Below are 27,070 nucleotides of genomic sequence, written 5' to 3'. Positions count from 1 at the left end.
ATGGGTTATATATATATATTCCCCCCCCCTCTGGCTAATATACCCTTTTATATAACACGTAATTATAGAATTTTCCAGAATTTCATCATGTTGTTTAATCATTTATCTAAAGGTCTTTGCCCCTAGGTTTTTAACCTTGGTAATACTGACTGTTTGAACTGGACGATTCGTGGTTGTGGGGGCTGTTCTGTGTATTTTTATATATTTAGTAGCATCCCTGGCCTCTACCCACAACATGCCAGAAGATTTCCTCTCAGAAGTGACAATTTAAAGTATTTCTAGACACTGTCAAATGCCTTCTGGGGGAAAATTGCCCTCCACTGAGAATCACTCAATTCAATAGCCATAATGATCTAAAGAAACCTAAGTCAAAACATGTCATTCCTGTGCTCAAAACCTCCAACGACTTCCTGTTCATCTCAGCCAGCTTCTCACACCAACCCTGCCAGGCCTTGCACAGTGGACCCCTGATGACCCCTCTGACCTCACTCCCCACCTTCACTCCCTGGCTCACTGTGGTCCAGCCACACCAGGCACTGTAACATCCCTGTCCTATGCACTGCTGAGGCCCCAAGTGCTCCTCCTTCATATCCCAGTGAACCGTCCCCACCCCTTCATCAAGGGTTTGTTCAGTTCACCTCCTCTGTGGGGCCTACTCTGACCAATCCGCTTAAAACATAACACTGTCTCCCTACTGGCACTCCCAATATCCATGCTCCCTTCCCCACATCACTTCTCAACTGATGCCGTAACATGTCATTTATTTAGTGTACGTATCATTTAGTTTCTCTTTCCCTGCTAGAAAAAAAAAAAGGTAGGGATTTTTGTCTATTTTGTTCACAGCTATCCCCTCAGAACTTAGCATAGTGGCTGCCACATAGTAGTTGCTCAACAAATATTTGTTAAATGGAAAAATGAGTAACAAAAACTCTAATATTTTGAGCCCAGTTGAACTTTTCTTTGCATATGGGATACCAACGTAGTGGAAGTTCACTTAACAGAAGCTTTGGCTGAGTTATGCAGAAAAATAATACACTGAAAACACATTGGGTAGATCTTAGGGAGTCTCAGAATCAGGTGTAAAATGCCCTCCCGGGCAAAGTGAGCCGTGGCCACAGCCAGTCCAGGACTGGTTTCCACACGGTCGACTTGCCAGGCAACACCAGGATCACTTCCATGCGCCAAGCCTGGAACTGAGAAGACAGATTTGTAAAATGTCACATTAAATATAAATTCTATGGCAATTCTTAGAATCTGCAGTGTAGATTATTTTAAGGGATAATTATAATATCATCTTATTTTAACGACGGCTGGAGTATCGGGACAATCAGCATGTCCTCCAATTCCTATCCCTAGATCTTTTTTTTTAAAATAACTTTATTGTGGTGACATTAGTTAGTAGGGTCATAGAGGTTTTATATGTATTCTAACTAAATTGAAACGTCTACCGTGTCCTGCACATTTTACCTTGGAACCGTCTCGCTTTTCTCCCACTGCCATCGCTCTTCTCTGGACCAGCATACGTTCTTCTGAATCAGCATTTAACACCCTTCCTGTGCATCCCCTGCCATCAAACTTACCATCCCTTCTAAACTATGTTCTTCCCTGTCATTTTCTTTCTAAAACAAAATTAGGCAATAACACTTTTCTGCACAAAAAATTTTAATAGCACCCCAAGATCCTTATGATCTGGCTTTATTTCTTTCCACTTCACCCCCTCCACCCCTCCACTGCAACAAACAGCACAGTATTAAAATACCAATAACCATGGTCCAAGGATGTTAATGTTCTTGGGAAAATTGTGATTCTTTAATCAAGATGAAACTGTTGACTTCATTAGTATTCTTCTTAAGTTAATGAGTAATGCAAGAGAAATTAAACCCTCAACTAATTAGTAATGTTCTGTTAATGTGTGTTCAGGTAGGCAACTGGAAAAGGAGAAGGAAAAAAATCATGGTTTCCATTGATATTCTTTTTCTATGATGATGTCAGATGTGGCTATATTTAGTTTTTTAATTTTTATTGTATTTTTTCCATTACAATTTAACCCCCTTATACCCCTCATCCCCCTACAATCACCACACTGTTGTCCATGTCCATAAGTCTTTTTTCCTTTTTGCTCAGTCCCTCCACCCTCATTGTCCCCCTACTCACTAGGTGTCATCTGCTCTCCATCTATGAGTCTGTCTCTATTTCACTTGTTGGTTCAGTTTGTTCATTAGCCTCCACACATGAGTGAAATCATACGGTACTTGTCTTTCTCTGTTTGGCTAGTTCACTTAGTATAATGTTCTCCAGGTCAATCCATGCTGATGCAGAGTAAAATTTTCTTTTTTACAGCCTAGTAGTATTCCATCATGTAAATGTCCCATAGTTGCTTTATCTACTCATCTACCAATGGACACTTGGGCTGCTTCCATATCTTGGCGATCGTAAATAGCACTGCAATGAATGTAGCAGTGCTTATATTCTTTAAAATTAGGGTTTCGGGTTTCTTCAGATGTATTCCCATAAGTGGGATCACTAGGTCAAAAGGCAGATCCATTTTTAATTGTTTGAGGTATCTCCACACTGCTTTCCACGGTGACTGAATCAGCCTGCATTCCCACTGACAGCGCAGAGGGTTCCATTTTCTCCACATCCTCGCCAGCTCTTGTTGTTTGCTGGCTTGTTGATGATGGCCATTCTGACAGGTGTGAGGTGATATCTCGCTGTGGTTTTACTTTGCATTTCTCTGATGATTAGAGACATTGAGCATTTTTCATATGTCTATTGGCCATCTGTATGTCCTCTTTGGAGAAATGTCTATTCAGGTCCTTTGCCCATTATTTAATTCGATTGGCTTCTTTTGGTGTCAAATTTTGTAATTTCTTCATAAATTTTGGATATTAACCCATCAGATGTATTGGCGAATATGTTCTCACATTCTGTGGGTTGTCTATTTATTTTGTTGATGTTTTCTTCCACTATGCAAATTTTTTTAGTTTGATGTAGTCCCATCTGTTTATTATTTTCTTTTGTTTCCCTTGCCTGGGGAGATATATCAGATAAAATATTGCTATGAGCACTGTCTGAGATTTTACTGCCTATGGTTTCTTCTAGGATTTTTATGGTTTGGAGTCTAATATTTAAGTCTTTAATCCATTTTGAATTTATTCTTGTGTGGGGTGAAAGAAGGTGGTCTAGTTTCATTTTTCTGCATGTATCTGTCCAATTTTCCCAACATCATTTATTGAATAAACTATCTATAGTCCATTGTATGTGCTTGGTTCCTCTATCAAAAATTAATTGACCATAAAGGTATGGGTTTGTTTCTGGGGTCTCTATTCTGTTCCATTGATCTCCATGTCTGTGTTTATGCCAGTACCATGCTGTTTTGATTACTATGGCCTTATAGTATTGTTTGGTATCAGGTAGTGTGATTCCTCCAACTTTGTTCTTTTTTTCTCAGGATTGCTGTTGCTATGCGAGGCCTTTTATGGTTCCATATAAATTTTTGAAATATTTGTTCTAGTTCTGTGAAATATGACATTGGAATCTTGATAGGAATTGTGTTGAATCTATAGATTGCTTTGGGTAGCATGAACATTTTAATGATGTTAATTCTTCCTACCCATAAACATGGTATGTGCTTCCACTTGGGTGGTTTTTTCTTTTTCTATCTTGTCTCCAAATTGTTTATTCTATCTTCTGCTTCATCTAAGCTACTGTTTATTCTTTCCATTGTATTATTTATTCAATGGAAAGTATTGTAATTTTCAATATTACATTCCTTATTTCTGACTGGTCCTTTTTTATGGTTTCTATGTCTTTTTTCATACTGTAGAATATCCTTATAATTATTACTCTAAACTCTCTACCTGATAAATTGCTTGCTTCCCATTTAGTTCTTCTGTAGGATTCTCCTGTTCTTTCATTTGGAGCCTGTTCTTTGTCTTCTCATTTTGGCTGCCTCTTTGTGTTTGTTTCTGTGTATTAGGTAGATCTGCAAAGACTCTGGTGAGAGCCTACGTGAGACGCTGCTTGTGACTGGCCCTGGGCAGCCTGTTTGGAGCTATCAGCAATCCACAGCTTGTGGATCCCTCTTCTGGGCCTGTTTGTGTGCAGAAAGAACCAGGCTGTGCACCAAAGCCGGCTCTTACCAGCACCGGCCCAGGGGAGTGTCAGCTGAAGTCCCAGAGCTCCCAGAGATGTGCCTTAGTTGTTAAACTGGTCACCGATATAGCCTCAAGCTATACTCAGAAGCCAGGTTAAGCTCTACAAGTGTGGGGCAGAGTGATTCCTGTGGGTGGGGCTATTGCTTGCCCTCAGGCTGATGCCACTTGAAGGGGCATGCTCTGCCTGAGAAAGATGGCCTCTTCGGTGTGGGGGATAACTCAGCACAGGGATCCTGGTGGCTGTTCCTTCAGTTCTCTCCCCAGGGCCACCAGCCCCAGACTCTGCTCACACAACTCTAGTCCACTCTGCCCTCCCTCGGCCGGAACCTAAGATAAGTGGCTGCAAATGGAATTTTGTGCATTGGCCCTTTAAGAGGCTTTCTGCATCTTGAGCTGTTCCCTGCTGCTTTTCACAGCTGGGTGTTATCTGGGTTCCTTTCCCAGCTCTGGTGCTGTAGACTGGGGAGCCCAGCTTGGGGTCTAGACCCCACACTTCTCAAGGGGAATCCCAAGTTACTGAAATATCCCTCTGGAACTTCAGTTGCTTCCTGTGGGAGACCAGCCAGCCCTCTTGTGACGCCTTTGCACTCCCTAGCAGTCATGTTGTGATGAAGTGGTTTCTTCTGTCTGCCCTTGGTTACAAATCTTCTCTCCAGTTAATGTTCAGTTGGTTGTTCAAAATGATTTCTCTCCAATTTAGTTGTAATTCCAGTTTGGTCCTGGGAGGAGGTTTGTACAGCTTCCACTTACTCCTCTGCCACCTTGTATCTCTAGGTGCAGCTGTATTTAGATCAGCGAGTGGTGAGGAGGAAGTAGGGAGTGTTGTCAGGAGGCCGGTAGGGGAAATAGAAAGGATTAGGAAGTCCACTGGGAACCGCTCTTCCTTGCCCTGAATGGTTTCTCCTAGCTGGGGGAGCGTGGCTCTTCTCAGGACTTAACCGAGCTGTGGTGAAGCTACTGGGGTTCCTCCTGCATGGGTGCTGCCATAATTTGAGGCAGATGAATTTGTGAAATGATGACATGAGAAGCATACATGCCTTTTATAGCTTCATAATTTGTAAATGGTGTAAACACTTAAAAAGGTAAAGAAAATTCATTTTAAAAGTTTAAAAAAAACCTTTTTGAGATATGAGAGGACATAGTAAAATGCCAGTAAATCCTCACTAAATCAGATAGATTGGCATTTTCATATCTGAATCAGTCCCACAAAGGCCAAAATAGTTCCATTTAACTGTTAATAAAAGTTCCAATGATAAGCTTTAATAAACACATATTAATTTATAATATTGAACATATATTTCTATAGAGAGAAAGTACTAAGTGCTTGATTAATAATAGGTGATGGCGACTGAGCTGATATGTGGAAGTCAGATCCAATGAGCCTATAAGGAGCATGTTTGTGTGAAATGTTGTTAGAGCAGAAGGTGAAGGCCCCTTCACAGATGCTTTGTAAACCATGCGAGGGAGTTTGCTCACAATGCGGTAAGAGGAGTTTATACTCAGTTAGCTAGAAACATCCTTTTTACCACACTGTCCTCAAAGACAATCCACATGTAAATTCATAGCCCAGACAAAAAGGTTACAAATAATTAAAAATAACAGCAAACATCAAACTCTTCTGGTCTTATTATAATTTTATATAGGTATGTATATGTAATTACTGTAGAAAGTAAATTATTCTCCCACTCTCATTTTCAGCTACATGGAATAACATTTCTAACTAGAAACTATCGTCTGACAGAACTGTATCTAAACAACAATGCAATAATTGAAATAGAAGGTATGTCTAAATTTTTTCTGTCGATCGAATTTTCAATTAAGTAATAACAGTTAACTATGCTATTAATAATGACGTGTAAAAATCTGTTTTAACATTACTGTTGAAAATATGTGATGGAATTATTATTTTTTTAATGTTCTTATGTACATTTCACTTTAAGAAATGTGCTTTTGATACAGTTTTAATGCAATCTCATCTTGTGTCATGATATTCAAAAAGTAAATGAATCAAAGGAGCCCATAATCACCAAGCCCTTATTATATGAAATGTTAAAGGGACTTATGTAAGACAAAGAAGATGATCAAAAATATCAACAGTAAAATGACAACAAACTCAAACTATCAACAACTGAACCTAAAACAAAAACAAAAACAAACTAAGCAAACAACTAGAACAGGAACAGAATCACAGAAATGGAGATCACATGGAGGGTTGTCAGTGGGGAGGTGGAGGGGGGAGAATAGGGGGAAGGTACAGGGGTAAGAAGCAGAAACGGTAGGTACAAAATAGGGGGAGGTTAAGAATAGTATGGGAAATAGAGAAGCCAAAGAATTTATATGCACGACCCATGGACATGAACTAAGGGGGAAGGAATGCTGTTGGGAGGGGTGTGCAGGGCAGAGGGGAATAAAGGGGAGAATAAAAAGTAAGTGAATCTTCTTTTAACATAGAAATTTTGCCATTCTACTGCATAGTTGCACATACACTAGGTACTGTGGAAGCAAATTTAACAGTATTAGGGAACATTCATAAATGTAACAACTCTATAAATAGTCTTAATGTTTTCACTGGCTATAATTTTTACCAGTCAAATTCTTTCACTCTGAATTAACTTTACATATGTAAAAATCTCTAAACTGACAATTTCAAACCATGTATAAAAGTACATGATACACTCTGATCATGAAATATGAAGAGGTATAACACAAAACATTTTTCTTTAATATTATGTATCCCAGAATCAAAGTGTCATAATTTTAAGATCTACCATAATTTCATGTACCGTGAAGAAAGAAATTTTTGCTGGTTAAACTGCAATGTGGCTATTGCAAAGACAGAACCCACTTTCACTTTTGTTAAAAATGTGGGAAATTTTTCAATTTAGAATCAACAAAAATGATATTAATATTTGGCTTTGTATGGTGTAAAGAAAATATTTAGTTGAGCAATCTGAGGGGAGGAATTGAATTCAATGAGTAATTGTTCCCTTTAATTGGCATTATAAGGCTAAGTAACATTGGCAAAACAGAACAAAAAAGAACGAATAAAGTAACCGTTCTAACATCAAACAAAAAATCATTGCTACAGGAAAAACTCCGTGAGACAATAACACTGAAAAGAAATTGCCTCTATATTCCCACATTATACTTAATTAATTGAATTCTTATGCTTTCTTCTGTTCTTAATGATAATCACAATATTACTGATAATTCTTTCCTTCACCAGCTGTAATGCATTCTTTGCTTTTGTTTAGTTGGTGTGTTTAACCAGCATTAAAACGTGTTTAAAACCTTGTGCAAACTTCTCGCAGGCCTGCACTACTTGCCTTCGTTGCACGTCCTCCTGCTGCACCGCAACGAGTTAACGAGCCTCGGGGCAACAGTGAAGGAGTTAAAGGGGATGCTAAATCTGAAGACCCTAAGTATTAACTTGCACTTTTATACGGCCATAGGTTAAAACAGTAAAACACAGGACTTTATTTTTTAAATTTAAGTTAGATCGATAACTAAAATACTTAGATATATCTGAAAACAAGACCAGATTGACTCCTTTTGAAAATGTTTTGAGAAGAACAACAGGTAGAAAAAATTTTGTGGAGTGATATGACATGCCAACTGAAAATGACAGAAGTGACAAAGATGACTGATTGATATGTTTAAATATGTGGTTTTAGTTTAACCTCAGAAGTAAGTTGCAGCACCTATGACACGATTCTATTTATATGACACATGCAGAGTAGGCACGTCCATCAAGAGGGCAATGCTGAGCGGTACCTATGTTAAGTAGATCCCTGTTATCCCAGGGACGGGGGGGGGGGGGACGAGGGACTGGGGGGTACAGCTGAAGAACAGGGGCTGCTTCTTGGGGTGACGAAAATATTATAAAGTTGACTGTGGTGATGGTTGTCCAACTCTGCAAGTGTGCTAAAAACCATGAATTGTTTGCCGGAAGTGGGTGAATCGTGTGGTATGTGAATTATAATAATAAGGCTGACACCAAAAAAAAGTAATTTTTATTTATGTTTTTAATTGGATGAACTACAAACTTTATTCGTGACTACTGAACCACATCCAACAAAGAACTGGCCTCTTGGAGGAAAGTGGGAGACAGATTGGAAAAGTAAATAATCCATGGTTCCTGCTCTCATTAAGCTTATAGTCTTGAAGGGTGGAGAAGTCCAGGCATAGTCTCAGCACAGGACAAAAGGTCCCAGGTGTACTGAGGAAAAAGATTGTAAGTTATCAGTAGAGTTTGGTAACTTCTTTACATGGTGTTATGAAGTGGATTTTTTTCCTGTTCATTTTGTACTTATTTCTCAGAATTGCCTTAGACAGTGTTTTTATATGTGTAAACTGGTGTTGATGGGGGAGGTTCTAATCAATCAATACATTGATAGTGATTACAGTTTTCATATATTTTTCCATGTTGATCTGTTATATCTAGGAGAGATGATTCATGTGCTTATAAGGAAATTTTTAAACCCCAAAACTAAAATTACTTCAAGTCTGTGGCAATTTCATGCTTATTTGGGGGTGTGATAAGGTCTGTGAAAGACTCGGAACTGACCGGCATATTGGAATCACCTGGCCCCTCTGTGCTGGCCAGCTGTGTCTGTCACTCAACGACTGGTTCTGCTAGATCCAGAATTGTCACTTATCTTCAGTTTCCTATAAAACAGGCTAATAGCTTCCTCTCAGGATTGTTTCAAATGTTAAGCTGTTAGTGTAAAAAAAAAAAAAAAATTAAGCATTTCTTGACACTAATGCTACTTTGAAATAGCAACAAAAATAAAATTGTTTTATTGTGGATTTGTAAATGAGATAATGATTTAAGATACACAGTCTACAAATTCTGCTAAGTAGCAAACAGATTTAAAAATATAACTGACATTTTAAATAATAATCATTATAATAACATATTTAAATGTCTTTCCTGTTGAGAAAATGCTTTCCGACATTCTCAGTCAAGTCTTACAGCAATCCTGTGACAGGATTAGAATTATTTCTCTTTAATGGTGGAAATACAAGCCTCAGAGCTTTAACCAAACTACTAAGAAATGTTGAAACTTATAGTTATACCTTGTTTCTTTTAGTAACCATTTATTTATTCATTCATTCATTCAATAGATATTTACCATTTAGTCAACAAAATTTCATCTTATACTCACTGTGTGATGCTCTACCACATGGGGACACTAAAGTGACCAAGAAGGACCCTCTCTGGACCTCATAGCTCTCAGGCTAAATATTTCTTAGTGTTGAAGGGACTTGATTCAAAGCTAATTGGATAGTATACTAAAAGAAAGGTCTCAATTTAAACAAATTTATTTTACAATACAAAATTTGGAGGTTAGCAGTCTACGTATCACCATAGTCAACAGTACTTTGTGCCTGCCTCAGGAATGAGGAGAGTGTCAACCCCCCCATTCCCCCCTCGCCTGTCAAGTGTGTGCGTGAACACAGAACTGTGTCAGCCATGAGTGTGGTGTGGGAGTGCCTTTTCTGGTTTTCTGAAAGCCTGTTGGCCAACCTAGTAATATAATGTCTATAGTGTTTCCTATCGCAACAGTTGAAGTGACCTCTACCTAAAATCACAGTGATGTAATTCAAGTTATATAATTGATCCAACTGAGAATCTTGTAGTCGTATCATATTTTGAAATAGAGAAAATGCTGTGTCCAGTTACAAAAATAAAAGAATTTTCTGAAAATTTTTGGTAACAAAGATACATTTTGAACCTTTGCCCCATTTCATTAAAGAAATTATATGGAAGTGGCAACTCATTGTGGTTTTAATTTGTATCTCTCTGATGGCCAGTGATGTTAAGAATTGTTTCATGTGTCTATGGGCCCTCTCTATGTCCTCCTTGGAGAAGTTCTGTTCAGGTCCTTTGCCCACTTTTTAATTGGATTGTTTGTCTTCCTGGTATTGAGTCATGTGAGTCAAACCCTTGTCCGAGGTATCATGGGCAAATATGTTTTCCCTTTTCATTTTGTTGATGTTTTCTTTAGCCGTGCAGAAGCTTTTTAATTTGATGTAGCCCCAATTGTTTATTCTTTCCTTTATATCCCTTGCCCTAGGAGATAATGCTGCTGCGTGAGATATCTGACATATGTATCTGGGTCTCTTCTGCTCATTTGTTTTGTTCAATAGATTCCACTTATAGGTGAGATCATATGGTGTCTGTCTTTTTGCCACCTGGCTTATTTCACTTAACATAATAGTCTCCAGTTTCATCCCTGAGAAGGGTAGGGTTCCTTCTGTCTTTCTGCTGTGTAGTATTCCATTGTATAAATAAATGTACTGCAGCTTTTTGATCCATTCACTTACTGTTGGGCACTTAGGCTGTGTCCAGAACTTGGCTATTGTAAATTGTGCTGCTATGAACATTGGGGTGCATAGGTTCTTTTGGATTGGTGTTTCAGGGCTCTTAGGATATAATCCCAGCAGTGGAATTGCTGGGTCAAAAGGCAGTTCAATATTTAGTTTTCTGAGGAAATTCCCTACTGTTTTCCACAGTGGCTGCACCAGTCTGCATTCCCATGAACAGTGCACTAGGGTTCCCTTTTCTCCACAACCTCACCAGCACTTATTGTTTGTTGATTTGTTAATGATGGCCATTCTGACTGGTATGAAGGAACAAACTGACGGTGACCAGAGGGGAGAGGGGAGAGGGAAAACTGGGGAAAGGAGAAAGGCCTAGTCAAGGAACATGCATAAAGGACCCATGGTGATGGACAACAGGGTGGGCACTGACTGAGGGAGAGGAGGGATGGTGGGCGGGGCAGAGGACAGCAATGGGAAAATTGAGACAACTGTAACTGAACAATATAAATAAATAAATTATTATTATGGAAAAATGTTTGCATTTACTAAACTACTAATTGCATTTGTGCAGTATGGCAAATACAAATGGGTTTCTCTGAGCCTCATTTGCAATCACAGATTAGATTCTGCTCATTAACTAAAATGAGAAAATCATGTATTTTAAAATGGTAAAGTGTTTGTCTGTTCAAGTTGTAAAACCATATAAAACGCTGAAGTGTTATTATTATTCCACTTCAATTGCAAGTTCGTCAGAGGGTGAGAAAATTGCCCGGAGGGAAATCTCTAGCCCATGTCAGCATGCACCCTCCACTGGCATGGCACGTGTGAGGAGAATCGCCAGGAGAATCGCCAAGTGATTGCCCAGGAGACATGTCTGGGAGCTTCAGGGGGGCCCAATACCAGCCTCAGAGTGTGACGTTCTGGAAACTGGAATTTCTGACTCCCAGGCTGAGTCAGGAGGGCCCCCTCTCCTCTCTCCAGGTGGCCTACCTTTCCACACCCTCCTCTCCAGCTCCGTTTTCCTCTTCCCTTCGCCTCTCCAAACTCTTTCTCTATCAGGATCTACACTCGTCAAACTCGTCCTTCCTGGCTGATGACATTCACTAACCTTCTGCCCCCTGCCTTTTTTCCCAGCACAGAGGGGAAAAAAACACCACCAACAGCAACAAAATACTTAACACTTTCCCATTTCTAAACTTCTGGCCTCCACATTTCAAATTTTCTGTTTCATTAGCTTTACTATTGGAAAGTATACTTAGACAGACTCCTGCATTCCATAATTTTAAGACTTGCTCCTTAGCAGAGCTATAAAGATTACCATTGGAGACAGTGGGTGCCCTTTTCCATAGAGGGTCTTCATTTTCTACAGGTTCTGCTCTTAAACATTTCTACCCTTCCTCATTGGACCGTAGTCCACTGCTAAAGGCAAATAGCCAAGGAGTGAAGGGGATGCTGGGAGATCAAGGTGGGACCATGATCTCAGTGGTCTCTTCATTTGGGCCTCTTTACCTGAAATGTCCCTCAAGGTGGGACCACAAAACAGAACAATCCCCCAATCAAAAGAGCCAGCTGGGTCTTTCACTGCTGTTTGTTCTAAAGAAGAGAATATTCAGACCCTCTTCTCTGTTCATGCCCTGCTTTAATGGTATGCAGTGGCCCACAAATTTGCTTAAAATAAGATAGTGAGATTTCTGGAGGTGCTGACCTTAGTAAGTAACCCTGAACCAGAACCTTAAAATCTTAATGTCTGATCATTGACATCCGCACTTCCTCCCACAGGCTGTTCTGTATAGATAGGTTGTTCTCTATATCATTTTTCCCATGTATCAAAATGGATATATTGGTACATTATTAATTACATCAACTTTCTTCAATAGTGGTCTTAAAAACATTCAGGTTCATTTAAATTATGACTTTAGATATTGCTTTGAAAGTTTAAACAAATTAACTGAGGCCAATTTAGATGACTGAAGCCACTTTAGATGACTATAATTTTTTCTCTCCTGTTTCAATAATAAGTGGATTCACACATGTGACTCATGAAACTCAAGCATGTGCAGTAAGGTAATAGAGACGTTTTGATATATTATTTGGTGAATGTAAATTGCTTAGACTCAGAATCCCAAATTAAGATAAGCAAGACAGTGCTGGCGCCACTGAGGTGTAGTCTATAAGTAGCCTAGAGGGAAGGTGGATTAAATAGTATTAACCTATTAAAAGTGAAAGTGTAAGCAATTGTGCTTCATAGTTTCTAAAGGAATGTACCCCATACATCATGGAAGGCTTTCAGAACTTTCAGACACAGGAAACCGGTTTCATATCTTAAAAACCTAATTTATGGTAATTTTAGTAGCATCAATCCAAAACTCATAAATCCAAAATGTAAAATGCTTATAGTATAGGAGAAAAAAAGAGAGTTAAAAGTAATTGCTTCCTTCTAAATTTTTTTCCTTTTTTTAAGTATATTTTATTGGTTATGCTATTACAGTTGTCCCATTTTTTTCTCCCATTTATCCCCCTCTCTCCTGCACCCTCCCTTTCACTAGCATTCCCCTCCTTAGTTCATGTCCATGGGTCTAAATATTAGTTCTTCGGCTTCTCCATTTCCTATACTATTCTTAACATCCCCCTGCCTATTTTTTACCTACCGTTTATGCTTCTTATTCCCTGTACCTTTCCCCCATTCTCCCCCATCCCCACTGATAACCCTCCTTGTGATCTTCACTTCTGTGATTCTGTTCCTGTTAGAACAGGATTTTAGTTTGTTTTTGCTTTTGTTTTTTATGTTCAGTTGTTGATAGTTGTGAGTTTGTTGTCATTTTACTGTTCATAGTTTTGATCTTCTTTTTCTTAGATAAGTCCCTTTAACATTTCATATAATAAGGGCTTGGTGATGGTGAACTCCTTTAACTTGACCTTATATGGAAAGCACTTTATCTGCCCTTCCATTCCAAGTGATAGCTTTGCTGGGGAGAGTAATCTTGGGTGTAGGTCTTTGCCTTTCATGACTTTGAATACTTCCTTCCAGCCCCTTCTTACCTGTAAGGTTTCTTTTGAGAAATCAGATGCTAGTCATATGAGAACTCCTTTGTAGGTAACTGTGTCCTTTTGTCTTGCTGCTTCTAAGATTCTCTCCTTACCTTTCATCTTGGGTAATGTAATTATGATGTGCCTTGGTGTGTGCTTCCTTGGGTCCAATTTCTTTGGGACTCTGAGCTTCCTGGACTTCCAGGAAATCTATTTCCTTTGCCAGATTGGGGAAGTTCTCTGTCATTATTTGTTCAAATAAATTTTCAATTTCTTGCTCTTCCTCTTCTCCTTCTGGCACCCCTATGATTCAGAGGTGAGAATAATTTAAAGATGTCCCACAGGTTCCCAAGCCTCTCCTCATTTTTTTGAATTCTTCTTTCTTCATTCTTCTCTGGTTGAATGTTTATTTCTTACTTCTGTTCCAAATCGTTGTTTGAGTCCCCGTTTCCTTCCCATGACTGTTGGTTCCCTCTACATTTTCCTTTAATTCACTTTGCATAGACTTCACTTCTTCCTCTATTTGCAACCATACTTAACCGATTCTGTGAGCATCCAGTGTTTTGAACTCTGCGTCTGGTAGGTTGGCTATTTCTTCATTGCTTAGTTCTATTTTTGGAATTTTGATCTATTTTTGGGCCATATCTTTGTCTCAGTGCACCTGTTGCATAGTAAGGGGCGGAGCCTTAGGTATTTGCCAGGGCGGGGCAACCCATATGGCTGTGTTGTAGTGCTGTATGTGGGGGAGGGGTCAGAGAGGGAGTCATGCCAATTGCTCCATTCTCTGCAGCTTTTAGTCACATCCCCCGCTAACCACAAGCAAATCGGGCCCTTCTGGTGCTGCTCCCAGGTGGGTGGGTTTGTGTACATTCTAGGACCCCGTGGTTCTCTCCAACAAACTCTCCTGTGAGGCAGGGAGTTTCTCGTTCTGCCACAACCCCCATAGGTTTTTATAGCCAGAGGTTTGGAGACTTGATTTACCACACTGGAACCCTGGGTTGCACAGTCTGTCTCACTCCTCAGTTGTTCCTCCTGGTTTATCCACATGCAAATGTGGGTCCCCCAGCCACTGCCTCACTCGCCCAGTCCCCCAGCTGCTGCCTTGCCTTGAGTCCTCCTCACCCCTGCTGCCCATCTCCACCCCTCCTACTGGTCTGGATGAATGTTTCTTCTTTAACTCCTTGGTTGTTGGACTTCCATACAGTTTAGCTTTGTGGCAGTTCTGGTTGTTTTTTCTTTTTAAATTTGTTGTTGTCTTTCTTATGGTTGTGTGAAGAGGCAAAGTGTATCTACCTGCGCTTCTGTCTTGGCTGGGCTGTTTCCTTCTAAAATTTAAGAGCTAAGTAAGTGAAGAATAATAAAGGTTAAGTGCCTTTCAAATTATTTAATTCTGTTTTGTTTTTAAGTTAATTTAGGCAGGGGCTAGGCACAGTTTTCAGACTTGCCGTCACTTAGATTTTACTTTGCAGTGAGACGAATGTTGAACCGTAATAAGCACAATGGGCTTTCAGTAATGAGACATCTTCTTAATAACTTAATGTAAGAGCAGTAAACCCAAATCTGAAGCTAGACTTTACTTTTTACTTACGTAAAGACATTACTTAACTAAACACTAGGAGAAAAAGCCAAGAAAAGAAATGAAATAGTGATATTCTGAGAAGGAAAAGAGGCTGTGAAGGGTGTGCCGAGGAGTGAATGTCACTGAAAGAAGTTGGCACATTTTCCACTAACGTCACATGCAAAGGCAGAGTCTGGTCTCACCTGCTATACTGAATGATAGGGTTGTGAGGTTTCAGCCGTGATTCTCCCAGATACGAACCAGAGCAGACTTCGGCACGAAAGAATATGAGACTTTTTCTCCCTCACAAACTCTCATTCAAAACAATTGTGTTTTTCTTTTATGTCCTTGAAGGTTGTCCTTTTCTCCTCTCTCTCTGGCTCAAGCTACAGTGCATGATCCCTGTGGATCTTCTTAAATCTGTCCTTACTACTGGTTTAATATACATCCCCTCTGTTCTCTGTTCTGTAGTCACAATTATTTACCATTTCGGATGCCTCCTCTTTTAAGATTAAAATTCAAACCAGCTTTGCCTTCACTTAAGAAATCTTGAAAACTATCCATTTCATTTTTCCTCTCATTAACCCCAAATGTATACATATTTTCTTTCTTTTAACTTTTTTTGTTGCTCCTGGCTCTACATTTTCTTTTATGCCTTTCCTCAGTCAAAACTTTTGTTTACGATGCACCGGACATCTCCCGTCGCCTGCTGTAAATCCCTCTAAAACTCATGCTTTCCACAAAGAATAGCTACATATAATGATTTTATTAGCTAGAAAAGTTTGTGTTTATGCAAGAAATATTGGAACATTTTATTAACTACAGAGGAAACAACCTGGTGATTAACTTTTTCAGTTTTTATCTAAATTGTTGTTGTTTAAGCATGTTCTCCATATCTACGTGGCAAACTTATTTATAAATGTTAATCAATTTGGGGGGGGGCTTCTAATGCTTAATATTTTCATGATTTTGTCAAGCCTGTGTGTATTTTATAAGTTGTCAAATGCTACAGCAGTACTGCTAAATTTAACATGCACATTCAAAGAGCCTCATTGTTGCAAGAGTGAGGTAGTTGTACAATAGCTGGAGCTCTTTCTGCTACTGCCATCTAGTGGTCCTCACTAGATGTATTTTCCAGAATTTATTTTCAAGAAATTGAGTGTAGGCTAAGTCCAACAGCTAAAGATACCCAACTGGAAATCATAAATGTTTTATTTCACCTTGTATTGAAAAACAAAAACCCTGTTTAATATTACCCAAAGAATACTAGAGAAAATACTTTCCCTTTTCCATGAAAATAAAACCCTCACAACTTCTAGTTGAAGACTAAAAAATGTCTCACATGCTGATGCCTAAGGGATGTGGCACCAAAAGTGTCAGGACCTCTTCTACACCCACCTGCCTCTCACCTCCAGCCACCATATTAGCCAGCATGGTTCCTTAGGTATCCCAGCATCTGTGCACAGAAAATCTGAGCCCCATATACCTGGCCACAGGTAGGCAAGATGCCACATCCATTCCCGCTCAAGCTCTGCTGCTGCTGAGTTCTGAAGGTGCTGTTGCCATTTACACATTCTGAACTAGGCACAGTGCTGTGAAATGGAGAAAGAAAACTGTATTAGGACAGTGCATCGCATCTCTGCCCATCTCTGCACGGACTTCCTGTGACCTTGGAGACCAAGCGAACACATAGTTTGATAAAGAGCTACATCAAGACCCCCAGAGACCTGATATCTAGTTCTTCCTTACTAATTAACTTACGGACATGTTAAATTTTCCTCATTTGTGGCAGATTTCGGTTGATGATATGCCGCTAGCATGCAGCACAGTTCTTAGTAGACTGTGAGCACTTAAAATATTTGTTGAATGAATGAATGAATTTAACAGGCAGCAAGAGTGAGTGCTGCTCTGAATAAGTACGGGTTTGCTGAAGCTGTTGGTTTGATCTGTGAAGCAGGGCTTTCCCTGTTTTATGTTTCCCATTAATCCTGCAGTTTTCCATATTTTATCAAGTGATAAATGAAACTAAGTTTGAACTCTGACCTCTTAGTTTGGATTCTTTCTTTGCAGGTCTCTACCAAAACCCTTTCTGCCAATATAACCTCTATCGTTTGTACATCATCTACCATCTTCCGGGAGTGGAGCTGCTTGACCGAAACCGTAAGGACACTTTTCCTTGCAGAGAAATATTGAGAGGCAGTCTTACAATTCAGTGGTTTAAAAAGGTTGAATATCTTTGAAAATAATTTTTGTGTAAATGAAGGCTTTAAAATTATTATTGAAATTTTTGCTCTCTGAAATGTGCCCTACTTTAGGAATGTATGCCTTTTGACCACTGTCTGGAAAGGCCATCTAACTGAGTGGGAGACAGGTCTCCAGATTCTGACTTAGACACTAACGTGTTGAATGCCAAAATCGCTTACCCCCCGGGGCCTTAGTTTCTGACTTCAAAAACGTGAGAATTGGGCTCATCTCTTAAGGTTTATATAAGTTCTAAAAAGCATAGTCTTTGAAATTATGAAATACATATTAAAATATGTGTAATCAATGATTACTTCTTTATGAATATATATCTTTAGACATTGTAGATAAACTGGTATGTCTGATTCATGTAAGCTACAAAAACAGCATGTTCTATTTTACATTTTTGAGGTCTGTTTCATTATCCATCTATCTACTTACCTTTCTATATCTAGGTTTGAACATTCCTAATTATCGAGTGCCTTCTTAATGAGGATATATCAGAACCTTATGTTCATGCCACCTCTTCCTCACAGCCTTGAGGACATGAGGGGTATGTGGCAGTTGGGGTTTCGGTCACCCATGGTGATGTGTTAGAAAGGGCCTGGGAGATGTCAGGATGTTCCCGTGACCTGAGGGGCACATACTGGGCACTTGTAAGATGATGGGAATGACTGTGATAGCCCTTCACAAATTAGTTTGGACAGGATGTTCACATATACTATAAATCAGATAAGTATATTTTTTAAGATGTTCAATTCTCTTTTGAATTACTCTGCATATCTATTTATAATGCTGTGTACTAACATTATCTTTTGCTTTTATCAGAAGTTACAGAAAAAGAAAGAAGATCAATGATTACCATATTTAACCATAAAAAGGCTCATATTGTTCAATCAATAGCATTCAGAGGAAAAATAGATGCCTCATGGGATCCTAAATCACCATTTAAGCAAAAACCAGCCCAGCGAGTACCTTCAGGTATTTTGAAAAAAGAAAAAAATGAAATTACAATTTCTCAAACTTTTGGGTAATTTGATAATAACAACTGCAATTTATAATAAGCTAAGTACCTATATAGTGAAATAAATATACTCTAATTTTATTAGTCAAATTAAAGTGATATGCAGTTCTCATCTTTATTTGCATATATTAAATTCAATGAGGTAATGTGATAATAATGAGATATTATGTTGAAGTCCTTACCCCAGTATCTAGCGTAGTGTAAAGGGATCAGTAAATAAGCTACAGTTGTTATTATACCGCTATCACTGGACAATTTCACCAACTAAGACTGTAAGTTTTCAATAATATGGAAAACATATTCAGAATAAATAAAGGTTGTCTATAATTTCTCCACCCAGAAATAAGCACTGTTAATATTTTGGTCATTATATGCAAATATAAGTTTAATATATTCACATGTCTCATTAATTGGAATTAATTTCTTTTATGTCACAGAAATCCAACCTCAGTGACTTACAAAAATAGAGGTTTATGTCTCGCATGTAGTAAAGAAGTACAAAGGTAGGGTTCCAGGGTTAGTGTAAAATTCACTGATGTCATTGCTGTTGAAGAATACATGGATCTTTTGTTTCGCTATTTTTGATGTGTTTTATGGCTATAAGGTGGCCACTGCACCATCGGGCATCACAAAGGGGGATTTAAAAAGATACAAAGACAAAAGCCTTTTCCTTGTGACACTTTGCAAACATACATTTGAAAATGAAAATACATCCTAGAACAGATTTTCTGGAAATGAAAGGAAAAATGTTAAATTGGAAAATACTTTTGAAGAAATTACCTAGAATGCAAAATAGGGAAAGCAAGATACAGAAAATATTAATCAGCTATTGAGAGAAGGAGATATTAGAAAGATAAGGCTCAATGCAAGTTTAGTAATCCTGAAGGGAAAAAAATAGAGCAATTGGGCAGCAGATGATGTTTGAAGTAATAATGGCTGGGAATTTTTGAAATTTGGTAAATGATATAAATCCTTAGATTCACCACACAAAATTAATCCAAAGACATAAAAGACTGATAACAACAAAAATCCACAGCAAAGGCAAAATGGTCTTAAAATAGTCAGAAAATATAAATTTACCTATAAAATTATAATTTATAGATTCACAACAAACTTTCCAACTGCAATTATGAAAGTCAGAAAAACAGTGATCTACCATCTTTAAAATGCTAAGGAAAAGGAAAAATCGACCAAGAATTTTACAACCAGCTGAACTATTATTCAAGACAGAACAAGAGGAAAAAAATTAGAGCGAAATCAGGACTTTTCTCTTAACTTTTAATTGTAAAATTTTTCTAACATAAAAAAAGTTGAAAGAATATTAAACACCTCATGTGCCCATGTATATTTGATGACAATATTCTGCCATATTCACCGCCCTTCACTGAGATGTTGCCTTACTGAAACTGGAAAACATGAAAGTATTGCTGAACCATTTAATATTTCAGTAGAGGACATCATGACACTTCACTTCTAAATAATTTGGCCTGTAAACTTAAAAGTGACATTCTCCTATAGAGCCACAGTACCATTATCACACCCAGGAAAAATAACATTTATATTATTGAATATGTAATTCATACTCAAATTTTCTCAGTTGTTCCAAGACGTCTTCCATAGCTACTTTTTCAAACCAGAATCCAGTCAAGATTCATAATTGCATTTGGCTATTATGGCTCTTTAATCTCTTTTAATTTAGAATAGATTCTCAAACTGTTCCCATGAGTTTTTGAAGAGCCTGGGCCAGTTACATTAATGTAGAATTTGTATGATTGTTTCACAAAGTGTCCTGTAACTTGCTCCTTATGCTGGTATGGCCCATGGAATAGAAGTGATGACCGGAAGACTTGTTCTGGGTGCAGAAGAGCACAGTGAAGGGCAGTGGTCCTCAGAGCGTGATCCCCAAACCAGCAGCAGCAGCACTTCATAATTTGCTACAAGTACAAGTTCTTGCCCCAAAGGAGATCGACTAGATTAGACACTCGAGGGCCAGACCCAGAAAGCTGTGTTTTAACAAGCCTTTCGAGTGATCTGGGCATATTTCAATTAGTAAACAACCAGGGTAGAGGCAAGAGCACAAGCTTGGAGACCAGATTCCTCTGGGTTTGAACACCATCTCTGCTAGAAAGTAAAAGTTTTATTTTGGACATCAGTTTGCTTCAGCTTTCTGATTTGTGGGAGACCTGAGAAGGCCACTTGTGAAGGGAAGGGTGCCATCAGCTCCTCTCTTAAGGCAGAGGCTGTGTGCTCCCTGCTGCTTATGGATTAGCAGGAGCTCACACTCTGGGCTTTGGTGGCCCAACAGGTGCTTCTACATTCCTTCTCTAGTCTGGCACCAGGCCTTCTGAAGAGGAATAAACAACGCAATGATGGTCTCTGCAAGATATCATTAGAAATCCAAGCTTTGAGGCCTGGCCTTTGAGCTCCAAAGCTAGGGGAGATGTAGATTCTTTGTGATCTAGGATTTGTTTATTCCAGTGCTGTGAAGCTAATGCCAAGAATCCAAATGGTCTAAACTACTTTCTGTATTTCTCCTCATTTGGTCTATTATTCCATTTATAGCTACATGTGCCTGTCTTTAAAAAAAAAATGGGGGGGTCAGTTTCTGCACATGAGACTTAGTATCTCAACTACAAAAAGTCCCACTTGGATTCCGTTGGTAACTAAATTGATTAAGCATTCTGTTCTGAGAGTTTTCAGGTGTGTATTGTATTTAAAGATCTGCCTCAAATCTAAGACAAACCTAAGGTACTATATGTAAGAGGAAATTTCAATCTGGGGCTTGATATCAAGGTTTTTTCATGATTGAACTTATTCATCTAAATGCATGCTCAAAACCCAGAAAGCTATGCTGTAGACTTTTCCTTTACAGTATTGTCCCATTGTTTCAAAATGCTAACTAAACATTTCAAGGATACTAATTTTGAAATGTATTTTTTTAGATTTTGCATTTGCGAATAATGTAGACAAGTAAGTGATTTTTAACTTTACTTTTATTATTGAATTATTTCATAATTGTACTGACCCATTAAATTATTCCCATTTCCCAAAGTAGACCGTAATGAGTTAAAAAAATGACTAACTCTTCAATAGATAGAAAAAAATTGCTATGTCTTTCTGTGATAAATAAGTGCAAGTTATTTATTCATTTTTGACATGTTTAAATTTTGATGTTATTATTATAACCTAAAAAAGTAAAAGTGTGATTTGATGCATTAAAAAACTAAGAGTTATTAGCTATTACAAATGAGGGTCTTTGTCTTTCTTGTTTACTGTTCCTATAAATATGCCCAGTGAGAGCAATTATTAACATTTTATATTCACTAAAATTTACATTTTCAAAGGCAAATACTTCATTAAGCTATGAAAAACATTTCAAGTTCATGAATATTGATGAATTTAAAAACCATTACTCTCTTTTAATTTTGAACTTAGGAATGTTTTTTTGGATTCAGTGTTGAAAAATGTTATCCCCAAGCACATTTACAGAAAATATAAGCACAAGCCTTGAGATCATGGCATGAGGTAGAAAATAACTCCCCAATACAGTGGATGTCAGATACAAATGTGGATATGAGATCTAGAAATATTTTAATCATTTCATTTAACGCTGGTTTAAAACATGAATGTATAAATATGTGAGACCTCAACTGTAATAGCCGATCCCAAATTTGGTGAAAAACTCTATCATTAAAATAAACACTCTATACAATGAAAATAGCATTACTTCTCCTGCAAGTCACTTGTCAGTAGAGCCCAAAATTTGTTAGTGGTACTGTACTACCAATACCATAGAAAAATATGGCATTGCTACATCTAAATTAAAAATTCATTTTGGTCTAATTTATTTTTTTTCTGACATAATTGCCCTTTTTGCAGAACTGTGTTTGACGACCCAGAAGATGCTGTATTTGTAAGGTCCATGAAGAGATCAATGATGGCTTTTACCTCTCTGAACTGGGACACGGTTCCAACGCGAGAGGAAAGATACCTTGAAGAGAAAGGCACAGAACCTGCTCAAATGCTCACAATTACACTGAGATAACCCCTGGTATTTCCAGGAATCCCAGTGGTTTTCAGTTGTGTATTAAACTTCTCTGTGATTTAGCAATTGCATATTTATTTTGATATTATTGGAAATGTTTAAATATAAACAAATGTCAATAGTGAAAAATAATTCCTACTTTTTAAAAAATCTTCACCTGAGGACATTTTTAAAATTGATTTTTATAGAGAGGAAGGGAGGGAGAAAGAGAGAGAAACATCAATGTCAGAAGCATTGATTAGTTGCCTCCTGTATGGGCACTGACCAGGAATTGAACCCCCATTCCTTGGTGCACGGGATGACACTCCAACCGAGCCACCCGGCCAGGGCAATAGTTCCTACATTTTAGGTTTTTGTTGAAGTAAAACATGTACATAGAAATGTACACAAATGATCAGTGCTCAGCTCAACACATTTTCAAACAATGAACATTTATGGAACCGGCATTCTGGATCAAGACACAGAGCATGTTGCCCGCACTCTGAAAGTCTCTTCATTCTTGTCACGGGTCCTATTACTTGGTCCTACCCACACTTCAAAAGTAATCCCTGTCCCGATTTCTAAACCACACATTATGTTGTCTGTTTTGAAAGGCATGTTAAATGGCATCATAGAAGTTGAATTATTTTTACTCAATTCACCCATGTTGTTGCTAATAGCAGTAACTCTGTTCTCATTGCTGTATAGTATCCCACTGTATGACTGTACCACAATTTATTAGTCTAGTCCACTGTTTTGGAGGCATTTGTCATTTCTGTGTGGGCCAATATCTGAGCTTAGTCTGACCAGAAGGGTATGTACAACTAGAGGAAAGAGAAGCCAGAAAAGCTTCCAGCAGTAGCTTGGTACTGAGACACAAAACTGGACAATTATGGTGATGCAAACACATTGCTACTTTCCTGCAGCTAAGCTAAAGACCTAGATCACAAGCTTATAAAAAGCAGAGTGGCATCCCCCTCTCTGATGGTGCTTAGAACCATCCCACTGTTACCTAGACATACAGGGTGTGACAAAAGTAGGGTTACAGTTGTTCGTATGGAAAATAACACAATAATTAGTAAATACTACTACAAGAATAAACCCTGTGTTTTGTGTACTCAGAACTGTAAACCTACTTTTGCCCACCCTGTACTGTAGAAGTGGGGCTGAAGTCAAAACAGGCAAAAGACGAGAGCCTTGGAGGGAGTAGTGAACCGTCACAGAATCTGTAAACAACTTGTGCCGGTGTGCACAGCCAGCGTCTGAAATTCAGGGATGGTCCCTGGCAGAAAGTTATAGCTGAGAGAGGAGAGGGGGAGGGGAGGGGGAGGGGGAGGGGGAGGGGGAGGGGGAGGAGCTTGGTACTAATGTGGGTGCGTGGTGGACATCAAGGTGAAAGTGATGTGTGGCTTCCGAGATTAGGTCATAGAATCAAAGCGTTCTCTTGCCCTCTCCCGGGTCACTTACTCTGCAGGAAGCCAGCTGCCATGATGTGAGGACACTTCAGCAGTCCTCTGGAGAGGTCCACGTGGTGAGGAACTGAGGCCTCCTTCCCAAAGCCGGTGAGGAACAGAGGCTTCTGCCAACAACCATGTGAATCGCAGGTCATTCTCCAGACCCAACTGAAGACTCAGATGACTGCAGCCCTGGATGAAGGCTTCATGCATCCTCCTGAGAAAACCCAAGCCAGAACCACCCAGTTAAGCTGCTCCTTTATCTCTGGCCTGCAGAAGCTGTATGAGATAATGCTTATTGATGCTTCAGGCTCATTAAGTTTTGGGGATAACTGGTTACACAGTAATAGGTAAGCAAAACCGTAACCAAGCATAATCCATGGTGCTAGAAATATTTGTTGAAGGTAAGGTTGCCTTGTGAAGTCTCTGGCAAGCTCTGAGAGTCATAGTCTCGTCGTCAAGGGTTTTTGAATAAGGCCACACCATCAGCAGCAGAAAACAAAGTAGTCACTGTTCACTTAGTTCTTGGCGTGCTACTGCATTCATTCCAGAACTGAGAGCCTGACAATGGACCATCAAGTAATAGTTTGATCAAAGCTACTTATTATGAGCTGAGTATATCAGACCCACCGGACAATCATATTGACTGGGCAGAGCAACAGTCCATTTCATATGGAAATGTATATTCAAATTAGAGCAGGTATGAGCTGCCCATAAGTTGCATAAAAAGTATTAATTTTTAATTGGATTGTAGTAAGGATAGGATATTGTAATCTCCAGGTTAATCACTAAAAGGGTAGTAAAAGATTGTATAGTCTTGTATTTTTAAGCCTTAATCACTGAAAATATTGAAAAATTTATCCCAATTACAAAAATATAGCTAGGAAATTTTACTTAATCTCCCTTTTAGAAAACTAATGGAAATGTTTCATTTTATGAAAAGATTTGCTTTAAACTGCACTCAATATAGAACATTTTTATTCAATAATGAAGGGCTACTAAGCGAGATTGAAAAACACACAGTAAATACCATTTGGGGAGAAACACAAAATAGAGAAGATGTAATCCTTACTATGTAACCCAAAACTCTACCAAAACGGAACACACCATTGAGAGGGTGCTTTCAATTATTTGTTTTAAACGACCCATTGACACTGGCTTATGTGAAAGTGTATTTACTTCAGGATCCATTGAGGGTTTCATGACCGGGAAACAAGAACGCTGATGTAAGACCTCCCAGTGTGGTGGCTCCAAGCTGGGGCTCTGGGGTCGCAGACCCCGCGGAGCTCTTCCACTCACTGGCCAGGTTACTTGGACAAGTTAGCTAGCTTCTCTAGGCTTTATTTTCCTATTCCTTAAAATAGTAATTGTGGCTATCTTATGGACTCTCAAGGATTAACTTAGATAATGTATGTAAAGCGTTAGGTAGAGTGGCTCTGTCGAAGTAAATGCTTAATACTATACTTTAGCTAATACTGTTATTCTCATCCCAAGAGCAACGATTCCCCTTAGGGGCTATGCCTGTTGTCACAGACTGAATGTTTGTGTCCACCCCCACCCCCAAGTTTATTTGTTGCGATCTAATTCCCAGTGAGATGGCACTTGGGGGTAAGGCCTCTGGTCATGAGGGTGAAACCCTCAGGAAAGGGATTAGCACCCTGGTAGGACAGCAAAGCAACCCTCTGCGAACTGGGAAGAGGGCGCTCACCGAGAGAGAACTTGACTGGCCGGCGCCCAGCCTCTGACTTGCGGCCTGCACAGCTGTGAGAAATACCTGTTTGCTGTACAGGCCGCCTCGGTCTGTAGTAGTTAGTTATGCCAGCCCAAACTGGGACACTGACCTCTGCCAGGGCTCTTCAGAGAAACAGAACCAGCCAGGTGCATGATGTGCACACAGAGAAAGCAATTTATTTTAAGGAATTGGTTCCTGCCATTGTGGAGGCTGGCAAGTCCAAAATTTGTCAAAGGGCAGGCTGGGGCAGACCAGAAATTCAGGCACGAGTTGATGGTTCAGTCTTGAGCCTGAAATCCATAGGGCAGGACAGCAGAGTGGCGGGAGTTTGTCAGGGCTCATTTCTATCTGCAACCGTTTAGATGTCACCAGCTTCTTCAGCACCGAGACTGGGACAAGGGAGGCAAAAGAAAACCCTGAGAACCAACCAAACACCACTGCCCAGATCGTGAGGTCTCCAGCAGGTCTGCCTTTTCGTTTGTTTTACATATAATGTCCAGGGTTTCTAGTTTTACGTAGTAGGAGAAATAGGGGGAAAAATACATCTACCCCATCTTTGTAGAATCAGAAATGTTATTTTTTAAATATAGTTCAATGTTGGCTTTTGGGCTTACTATCATCTTCCTAGTCAACAATTCTGATGGTTTCTTCTAGATTGATAATTTTTCTGCACTGAAGTCTTACCAATTAATCCTGCAATTAAGTAGTTTTATGAATGTATGAATTAACTGGCAACATTGCCCTGTATTTGCCAATTATGCACCTACCTGAAGTACAGTCCGGGTGTCAAACTCATTTTCACCGGGGGGCATCAGCCTCGTGGTTGCCTTTACAGGGCCAAATGTAATCTGAGGACTGTATAAATGTAACTACTCCCTAACTAGCAGCAAGGAGCTCGGTGCTGCCGCCAGGTAGAAACAAGGTGCCGGGCCAGATACAACAAGGTGGAGGGCCAGATTCGGTCCTCGGGCCTTGTGTTTGCCACCTGTGCGAGTCTAGACAAGTTTTCACCATTTAAAAAGATGCCTTCATCTATTTATAAAACTAGAATTTTGTCCTTATAGGATATAGAAACTATGCTAGAGCAACTTACGGGGGAAAAGAATCTCCTGTTTATCGACCGAAGTAATTATTAGAAGAAGAAATCTGCTTTCTATGAAATTAAGATTTTTATCTATACAAATGATGTTTTAATAGTGCAAGGTGTATTAGAATACTAAGACTATGTAGCCCTTTAGGTCCTATTTTTGAGAAAAGTTTCTTAATAGCATATTGAAAATAATTCAACATGGTAAAAAAAATAACTGGATGACCACCAGTTTTGATGGTGTTATAATGGAAACATCTATTTTCAGTTACGTACAACAAAGGGAGAAATTATAACCAGAACCAACTTCACTTTCTCTTCTACACCATTTTCTGACGACCCCTTCCCTGAAATATACTCATGGAAAATTTTGATACTGACAGTTTATATGAAGTCCTCTTTGTCCAAAGTAAAAGTTCCTATTTATGTCAGTTACAGC

The 27,070-nt window shown here is 39.0% G+C and overlaps 1 protein-coding gene across 1 annotated transcript in view; it reads left to right on the top strand.

The window, feature by feature from the left end:
• Positions 1 to 22,456, top strand: part of LRRC72 (leucine rich repeat containing 72) — a 39,129-nt gene extending 16,673 nt beyond the window's left edge. The window contains exons 5-10 of the mRNA XM_024577190.3: positions 5,856 to 5,937; positions 7,469 to 7,579; positions 17,140 to 17,229; positions 18,139 to 18,291; positions 21,277 to 21,304; positions 22,214 to 22,456. Of these exons, the coding sequence (XP_024432958.2) occupies positions 5,856 to 5,937; positions 7,469 to 7,579; positions 17,140 to 17,229; positions 18,139 to 18,291; positions 21,277 to 21,304; positions 22,214 to 22,379 (630 nt within the window). The 3' untranslated portion in view covers positions 22,380 to 22,456. The remainder of the gene's footprint in view (positions 1 to 5,855; positions 5,938 to 7,468; positions 7,580 to 17,139; positions 17,230 to 18,138; positions 18,292 to 21,276; positions 21,305 to 22,213) is intronic.
• Positions 22,457 to 27,070: the final 4,614 nt, after the last annotated feature.

The sequence above is a fragment of the Desmodus rotundus genome, chromosome 6 (assembly GCF_022682495.2).
Source record: "Desmodus rotundus isolate HL8 chromosome 6, HLdesRot8A.1, whole genome shotgun sequence".
Lineage (NCBI taxonomy): Eukaryota > Metazoa > Chordata > Mammalia > Chiroptera > Phyllostomidae > Desmodus > Desmodus rotundus.
Note: the sequence above shows the minus strand (reverse complement) of the source record. Positions and strands in the feature narration are given on the sequence as shown.